The sequence below is a fragment of the Daktulosphaira vitifoliae genome, unplaced genomic scaffold (genome assembly GCF_025091365.1).
Source record: "Daktulosphaira vitifoliae isolate Bord-2020 unplaced genomic scaffold, ASM2509136v1 Scaffold_1, whole genome shotgun sequence".
Classification (NCBI taxonomy): domain Eukaryota; kingdom Metazoa; phylum Arthropoda; class Insecta; order Hemiptera; family Phylloxeridae; genus Daktulosphaira; species Daktulosphaira vitifoliae.
The window spans coordinates 82,388,950-82,398,661 of record NW_026099572.1 but is presented as its reverse complement, the minus strand read 5'-3'; the positions used below and the strand labels follow the sequence as shown (position 1 = coordinate 82,398,661).

Below are 9,712 nucleotides of genomic sequence, written 5' to 3'. Positions count from 1 at the left end.
TGACTGGTTGATGCGAATGAAATCGTTGGAATGATCATTGAACCAGAAAATGTATTGTTGCGAATAGTATGGGCGTATCGCAAGGGCGATAAAAACAATAACGCACAAAGGTGTGACAATCGCAAGGGCGATATATAAGCACTTTTTTCAACAACTACGGGCTCGCAAGCACCGTAGAGCCATACAACAAAAAAACAACGAGGATGGCAGCGAAAACGCAAAATGTCATACAAGAACCAATAATAATAAGGCGAGTCACAAGAGTCACGCACGTAAACATCCAATCTAATGAATTCCTCGCACAACCGGTGGTGGCAGCGCGAGTGGCGCTATTAGTCACAGCAAAATCGGTAAAATACGCCCTCTTGTGATGTGTAACTAACATACTCCCGACGTTGAAAGCTAAAGCTTTCAAGACAACTTATTGATATCCTCAATTGAAAATTGAACTTAAAATCTATCTTAAACTTAAACTAAAATATGTACATAGTTATATTAAAGGATTATTAAAGAAATCTGGAAAGAATAGGATAAATATAAAACTTGTTAGATGTATTAATTATTCACGGGTAGTTTGACTAGTTTCACTACCGGTCTTTTGACATCACCGTCTGCAGTTTATACGGTAGCCACGCGTACTACTTGGTCTAAGCCTGGATGGACTGCTATAATACGGCCCATTTTCCATTCGGCCGGTGGGCGATTTGGAGCTTCAACAATGACAAGATCTCCAATTTTTATATTTTCTTCTTTTGTTGTCCATTTAAGTCGGCCTTGAAGTGTCGTTAAATACTCACTTAACCAACGTTTCCAAAACGATTGGTGCATTTGACGAATCAATTGCCAGCGTGTTAATCGGTTCATAGGTACTGCAGTAACGTCAATTTCGGGTAAAGACAAAATAGGTTGTCCTATTAAAAAAATTGCCGGGGGTTTATGCGAGTAGATCATGAGGATCTGCTGAAGCTTGTGTCAGAAGACGAGAATTGAGTATACCTTCGATACGAATTACTAACGTTTCCATTTCTTCATAGGTTAGTACTTGAATTCCGATAACTCGTTTTAAATGGTGTTTTACACTCTTAATGCCAGCCTCCCATATTCCACCCATATGAGGGGCGGCGGGAGGATTGAAATGCCAATTACATGGGATTCGTGCGATCATTGCGTTTTGTACGGCCTCATTCGCAAAAAGAGATTTTAATTGACGCGGCGCTCCAATATAATTGGTACCGTAATCGCTATATAAGTTTAACGGAATTCCTCGACGTGCTACAAACCGGTCAAGGGCGGCAAGAAAAGCGTCCGAAGTTAAATCTGAAACGATTTCAATGTGTAGTGCCTTTACGGCCATACAAATAAAAAGTGCTATGTATACTTTGGTGGTTTTAGTGTTGCGATGGCGTCGTTCCTTTATTAAATAGGGGCCTTCTTAATCCATACCGATGTCTTGAAAGGCACGTTGTGAACAAACTCGAGAAATTGGCAGATCTCCCATCATTGGATGTGGGTGAGTGGCCTTATGTCTTACACAAATTGTACACGTAAAAATAAACTGCCGTACGGCATCACGACCGGAAATAATCCAAAACTTTCTCCTTATCATTGACAAAATCAATTTCAGTCCAGCATGTAAATATCCATTGTGATAGTGTTGAATTATTAAACGTGTAAAATGCGAATTTTTAGGTAACAGTATGGGATGTTTTGCATCTGGACCTAATGACGCGTAGCGGAGGCGGCCGCCGACACGAATTAGACCAGTCGCGTCAACAAACGGCGCTAGTTGAGCGAGAGAACTCGGTGTAACTTGATTATGATTAAGTAACTGTTTTCTTAAATTTTTGAAATATTCTTCTTGTGTCAATAAGGCTGCCTTTTGTAACATGACGTTTAATTCAAAATAAGTTAGTGTCCCTGTGGGCATGGGTTGACGGCGGGCCTTAAAAGTCAAGCGATAAATGTAAGCGAGCGATCGTTGCATTCTTTGTAATGTAGAAAATCGGTGTAAAATTTGATCGGCGGCGATTTCTGTGTCGATGGTAGTGAGAACTACTATCTTTTGTTGATAATCCGGCAATTGTTCAGGCTTCAATAGATCGTAATTATGCCGCGGCCATTGTTCGGCAGGTAATCGTAAAAATGTTCTCTATGAATGTGACATAATACGGTATTATATGGTAGTAGACCGCGCGATGCCGGGTCCGCGGGATTGTCGACCGTGTTGATATATGACCATTTACAATCCGGTATTAATTGCTGTATTTTAGCAACTCTGTTTGTTACGAATACCTTAAAGGATTTCTGGCTAACAGTTAACCATGATAATACGACGGTTGAATCGGTCCACGCATACATTTTTGAAATATCAATATCTAAACTGTTTTTTACGCGATTCAACGTTGTAGCAAGTAATAACGCGGCACATAATTCGAGGCGCAGCACCGTAATTTGGCACTTACTGGTTTTAATTGGCGCTACCTTTGTCTTACATGTAACAAAATTTGTCGTAGCATGACCGGAGATGTCTACTATTCGCAAATAAACAACGGCCGCGTAACCACGTAATGAAGCGTCGGAGAATCCTACTAATTCTATTTTTGAATATGCGCGTATGTCAATATGTCGAGGTAATCTGATCTGGTCGATGGATGGCAATTCTGTTACGAACTGATTCCATGACGTATTTAACTCCTCTGGTAGCTGACTGTCTCAATCAAGACCCGATTGCCATAACGTTTGCATGAATGACTTTGCCCATAAAAGTGTGGGTCCGAGCGTACCTATAGGGTCGAAAAGTCTGGCGATTGTAGAAAGTACCTTACGTTTCGTATAAAGATGATCGGGTTGAATGTTAGTATGATAAGCAAACATATCCGATGTAGGATCCCAATGCATACCTAATACCTTTACAGATGTATCAGTATTCTTTGGGTCTAAAAATAACAGTGCTGAGCGATCAGTACAATTTACTTGCTGAAGTATTTGAGACGAATTACTTGTCCACTTTTTTAGAGAGCAGCCACATGTCTTTAATAGCCCAATCAAATCGCTCTGAATTTTTAATAATTCATCCACAGTGTCAGCGCCGATCACAATATCGTCGACGTACGTGGATTTAGTCAATACACCTTTTGCAGCAGGAAAATCAGGTCCATTTTGAGCGTCTAGCTCATGTAAGCATTTTATGGCGAGGTATGGAGCTGAAGTAACACCATACGTAACTGTGCATAACTCATATTCGATAATCTCAGACTCAACGGAGTCACGCCACAAAATATGTTGATACCGGCGGTCTGCGTCTCGCACTAATACCTGGCGATACATTTTTGTAATATCAGCAGTTAACATAAAACGTTTAAGCCTATTCTTTTGGATAATGTCGAATATATCGTTTTGAAGTTTAGGACCGGCTAATAATACATCATTCAAGGAATAACCGGTTGATGTGGCGGCACTCGCGTCAAACACCACCCGTAATTTTTCGATATTTTCGCCATCGCGTTTTACTACGGCATGATGTGGTATGTAGTAATAACCCGGTTGAGTGGCTGGTCTCATATGACCAAGATTGACATATTCAGCCATGAATGCGCGGTACTCGGCATATAGTACCGGATCTTTGATTAATCGCATTTCTAAATTATAAAGGCGTTTTAGTGCTAACGCGCGTGAATTACCAAGGCCATGACACGGCGGCGCTATATCAAAGGGCTGATTAACACTATTTGAACTACATACAGCATCGCGAAATGGGAGCGCTACACAAAATCGACCATCCTTTTCTCGCGTAGTTGTCTTTGAAAACCATTCTTCACATCGTTGTTCTTCAGTTATTGACTCATTGGGTGTTGTGACTTCCTCGATATCCCAAAAGGAACGCATTAGATTATCCAAATTTACTAATGTCACTAATAATGAGTGTACAGGTGACATGAATTTTTCGTTTAATGCACCACATATTACCCAGCCAAAATGTGTATTTATCGCTGAAGGTAAACCTTTGTGGTGGATAATACCGCCTCGAGGGCGCATTACGTGCGGGAATAAGTCACCACCTATTAAAACGTCTATCGGTGCAGGTATATCGAACGCGGGATCCGCTAACAATAAATGTTTATATGCCTGGCGAACGGCGGACGGTAGTGGTGAGGTAGGCATTGTCGTTGTGATCTGCTGTAATATTACAACATCGTTGCAACAAAAGGCCGGTTCCGATTGTTTTCGCGGTACGAAAAAACAACTGGTTTCTCCACTTAATTCATTTACCGGGTTTTTTCCAAGACCGATAATACTGCGTAAACACTTGCGTCTAGGTAGACCAAGCCTAGATGCACATCGCGTTGTTATTGATAATCACCTCGACTATTACGCGCACGAATAATTGCAGTACCTAAAATGACGGTAGTATTTGACTGCGATAAACCGCAAAATTCCTGAACATTAGATTCTGAGGTACCAGGAGTTTCACTATTTGAGCTGACTGGTATTGAGTTTTAGCTATTTACGATGTTAGAATGCAGTAAAGTATGGTGACGCTTCTGGCATTTCGAACATGACAACTTAGATTTGCACTCCGCGGCGCGATGCATATCACTCAAACACGAAAAACATAACTTCTCTTTAACAACGGCTTCACGCCGTTTTTCAGTAGTATATGATCGAAAAACATTACACCGATACGCTGGATGAGAGTCTGAACAAAATGGGCATTTTTTATAGTTTTTTGCTGATCCTGTTAATACAGTTCTTTGTTGTGCATAGAATCTACCTATGTTATTTTTGTTTGCGCGTTCTTTCTTATCGGTATTGTAACCTTTGATATTTTCTAAAATTCGACAGCGTTGTCGAACAAAAGAAATCAGGTCGTCTATATTTGGAATTGTAGATTGCGATACTGTGGCCTCAAATAAACGACGCGTGTCTACGTCTAATACCTTAGCACCCATATAAAAAAGTAAAAACCCAGATAAATGTTCCACACCGAGATTTTTTATGGCTGTTACATTGTCATTAAAAACATCAATAAAATCATTTAAGGCTGATAATGATTCTGTTATTATTGGTTTAAACGAAAATAACCTATCCAAATGTACTGATGCCAATAGTCGTTGGTTTTCATACCGCTCCATAAGAGCGCTCCATGCGTCATCATAGTTAGCGGCAGAAAGTGGGTAAGATTTTATTGTGTTTAACGCCGGACCAGACAAACATGATAATAATAGATGAAATCGGTCGATTTTATTAATATTTCTAGCGGAAACAAAAGAATCAAATCTTTCATAAAACGAACGCCATTTTTCGGGATTACCATCAAATTTAGGCAAATCAACATTCGGTAAATATGTGTAATATTGTGATTGTGGCGTTATAGAAGCAGGCATATTATTTGTGGAAGTAGTTGGTGTTAATACTGCATTTATTTTAAAAATAAGCGTCTCCATTACATCGGTTACTGGAGAATCAATACATTCAAATTCTTCGACCATATCTTGGTTAACCGAAGCTTCAATCACAGAGTGTTGGTGTTCACGAAATTGCGTAACATGGGAATCTAGTTGGCGCGAACGAATTTCCAACTCAGACATTAGTGATGGGTCACTTTTAACCATTTCTGCGACTGCGTATATTTCTTTAATTGATTTCAGCGCACGATCGCGTGATAAACGGGCAATAATAAGCGCCTTGTTCTTTTCGGCGGGTTCGGTTTTCGCACTTTTTCTCGGCATGATTACTATAAAATATCCCGGTTCGAAGGGCCAAATGTTTGAACGGAACGCCCGGTTATAATATGCGGGTTAGTTACTGTTCGTTTCTGGAGTATTTATATCATGCAGGAGAAAGAATTTGGGAGTGGACTGTATAAATGAGTAAATGTATTGAAAGAATATAAAACAATAAACTGTATTTTAACATAAACTAAAATATTATATATATCAATGTGGGTAGGGGGGTCCTTAATGCTAATGCCACAATGCGTCAAATAAAACAAACAATAAGATAAAAATATGACAAAACGATATAACTAATAACTACTTATCTATACTGATGATGACTGGTTGATGCGAATGAAATCGTTGGAATGATCATTGAACCAGAAAATGTATTGTTGCGAATAGTATGGGCGTATCGCAAGGGCGATAAAAACAATAACGCACAAAGGTGTGACAATCGCAAGGGCGATATATAAGCACTTTTTTCAACAACTACGGGCTCGCAAGCACCGTAGAGCCATACAACAAAAAAACAACGAGGATGGCAGCGAAAACGCAAAATGTCATACAAGAACCAATAATAATAAGGCGAGTCACAAGAGTCACGCACGTAAACATCCAATCTAATGAATTCCTCGCACAACCGGTGGTGGCAGCGCGAGTGGCGCTATTAGTCACAGCAAAATCGGTAAAAAACGGCCTCTTGTGATGTGTATCTAACAGTCTTAGATGATTTATTAATATTTTACACAGGAACAAGTTTTATTTATTTTTATTATCACCTAATGTACTCACGACAAATAGACATTATCTCTATTTTTATATAAAGGTTTTAAATATTATTATGCCTTTCATTTCTGGACAGCCTCAAATGTGCCGAAAAGAGTGAAGAAGCGTAATTTTATTTATACAAGCGTAATAGCCTTACACATTATCGTATATTCATTATAAAGCTTATTGTGCCCTACATTTATGAACAGCCTTAAATGTGCCGAACTAAATGAAGAAGCATAATTTGTTATTAGAATTAATTAGTTTTAGTAGTAGTACTTTATGCCTGTGTACCCGCCAGCCTAAGGGACTATGCCAATTACCTTTCGGTAACGTGTAGGCAGTTGAGGTATAGAGTAGTACTGAACTTATAAAAAGAGTATTTTTGAAGTGCGCTATATCCGTCGACAAGCCAGTTCTAGAGCTAGTAGTCCGGGTAGAGTTCATCAGAAAATATATAGTCTGTAAGATAGGAAACTACATCTTGGAAATATTCTCTGCGTGTATACCCGCCAGCCATAAAGGACTATACCAATTACCATTCGGTAACGTGTAGGCAGTTGACGTAAAGGATAGTAAAAGGTGTATTGAAATAATATTTAAAATATATTAGCGAGGTAACTGTGTCCGCGCCAGCCAAGGCTTTACGCTGAGAAACGCTGGGCCACCACAGTCTTGTTAATTATATTTTGAATATAGATAGACATATTCTTATAATTATATTTTGGCTAGTTCAGAGTAAATTTTAAGAATATCGATATCGACTGTAGGGAATTCATCGAAAATATTATTAGTAAAAATACAGTATAATATAAAAGGAATTTAAAGAAAATAAAAAAAAAAAAGTGACAAATTATAATAGACGCAGGTCCTATTATAGAGAACCCCTTTTTTTAAGTCTAATATACACAGAGAGACTAATAAATCGAAATAAATGCAAGACAGTATAAACGACTGTTGACACTGAAGGAAGAAATCATCATAAAACCAACTCAGTCAATTACTAAAGAAAATATAGGTAAGTGCGAATATTTATTTGCATGCTTTACTTCTAAAAAAAAATCACGTAATAAACAAGAATAGGAATAAATGAGGTAGAGATATTTATTATTTAATAAATAAATATAGTTCGACCCCGAGATACGACTTCATTCTTACCATCTTTACCTCCCTCATTTCTTTATACCACTATCTTTCTTTTTTTGTTTATTACATTCTAGAGATTATTAAGTAACGCCTACACGTAGGGCTCTCATTATAAATAACCAATTAGAATACAAAGCCTCAGCTTCCAAGATCACGGTAAGGATCGCTGGGCTCCCCCTTTAGACTATAAAAAGCTATTTTCCCCGTCTAAACCAGTTTTNCACGGTAAGGATCGCTGGGCTCCCCCTTCAGACTATAAAAAGCCATTTTCCCCGTCTAAACCAGTTTTTTCGGCGATTTAAAAGACACTAAATCTACGACACTCTACTCAATATTTCACTCTCTGGGACTTAGTCGATTTATTAATTAATTTGGACTTAGAATATTTTTCTTTAAAACTAAATGACACTTAGAAATTTTAATGTGAATTTTGTTATGATGAATTTTTTAATTTAATTTATTTTAATAATAATGTTTTATTTTTCTTGTTGTAGAAATAAATATCAAATAATATTTAAACATTAAATTTGTTTAAATTATTTTATTTTAATAATAAATCCAACCCAACTTTAAATTATATTAAATAATGAAAACTTATTGTGAGCTTTTCTTATTGGGTATCTAGTTTCGTTGCTAATGTCTTTGTTTTAAGAATTATTGCGCCGGCAAACAACGCAGAGAAACTTACGCGTATATTTGTAATGTTTAATTTTTTTCTTGGTTATTATTGTGCCGCATCGTTTCAAGGCGCTTTCTAACGTCGGAACACATTGGGCCATCACAATTCCGCCTTGATAAATTTTTTACATAGATATAAATATTTCTGAATCTTGTTTTAGCCAGGCCAGAGGAAAATTTAAGAAATATTGGTGTCGATCTCTCAATAAAATGTATACTCTCTCAAATAAAATACTTATTCAACAGAAGTAAAAAATTAACAATTAATAAAAATTAAAGACATTAATTTAATAAAAAAAATCATATAACTAATCAATATTAATTAAATATAATTATTATTTTTAAATTCTAATTTCTTTCATTTATTTTTATTTTTGGCTTACTACATTTTATTGATAAATCGGATATTTTTTTAATATTTAAGGGTATTAATCTTTAACTAGATAATAGTTGTGATAATTTGATATATTGTTAAAAAATATTGGTCGAGTGAAAGATGAGAAAATAAATGAAAACCATACAAAAATGTCACATAGTAAAAAAGCTTTTTTATGAATAAGACATTTCTCTGAACTGGGGGGACTACAGTAATGGAGTCTGAGATATTTATTAAAATTATTGAATTTTTTTTTTTTATTTAAAATATACAATCTGTACAATGAGCACAATAATCAGATACGATAAGAGTAGAAAAATTTACATAAATCCATTTTGATGGGAAAAACCACTTATTAGTGACACTTCCCATGATGTATTTTTATTTTTTATTTTTCTAAAATTTTTATTTAAATTTCCAATTTCTTAATTATATTAGTATTAATTTGATATTATTAAAAAGAAGATCACGGGACCACTTACGTTTTAAACGTCTGGGTGGGTCTCCAGTTATGGACAAGGTTGAGAGATTTTTTATTAGTGCTAATCCCCCGGGAGAGTAATTTAAAGTTGAATCTTTTAAGTAGAATACGGCTTCTTCATGGACTGTTTTTAAGTTTAGGTTGTTATATAGTGTATAATTAGAGATATAAGGAGGTGCATTGATTAGTTTTTTTAAGACAATATTTTGAAAGCATTGAATTTTATTGGTATTGGATTTTTTAGCATTGCCCTATAACTGAAGGCCGTAAGTCTATATGAGTTTTAAAAGAGATTTATAAATTAGAAGTTTAATGTTAATGTTTGTAAATATATTGTTTATCATTAATGATTTGAATAACCGCAGCCGGCTATTTAAAAGCGAGCGTTTAATTTTAATGTGCCAAGCCCGCGTGAGCTGTTTATCTAGCGTGAAACCGAGATACTTGACAGAGGAAGAGGAGTGAATTTGTATTCCATATAGGGAGACACCAGGACAAGGGAGAAGTCTTAAAGTAAAGGTTGTATGAACAGATTTTGATTGATTA

General features: G+C 36.4%; 1 protein-coding gene across 1 annotated transcript; it reads right to left on the bottom strand.

Moving 5' to 3' along the window:
- Positions 1-618: 618 nt before the first annotated feature.
- On the bottom strand, positions 619-1,165 carry LOC126895870 (uncharacterized). Its single transcript, XM_050668155.1, has 2 exons — positions 997-1,165; positions 619-911 (listed from the first exon to the last, which is right to left on the bottom strand). The coding sequence occupies exons 1-2, from the start codon at positions 1,163-1,165 to the stop codon at positions 619-621; spliced, it is 462 nt and encodes a 153-aa protein (XP_050524112.1).
- Positions 1,166-9,712: the final 8,547 nt, after the last annotated feature.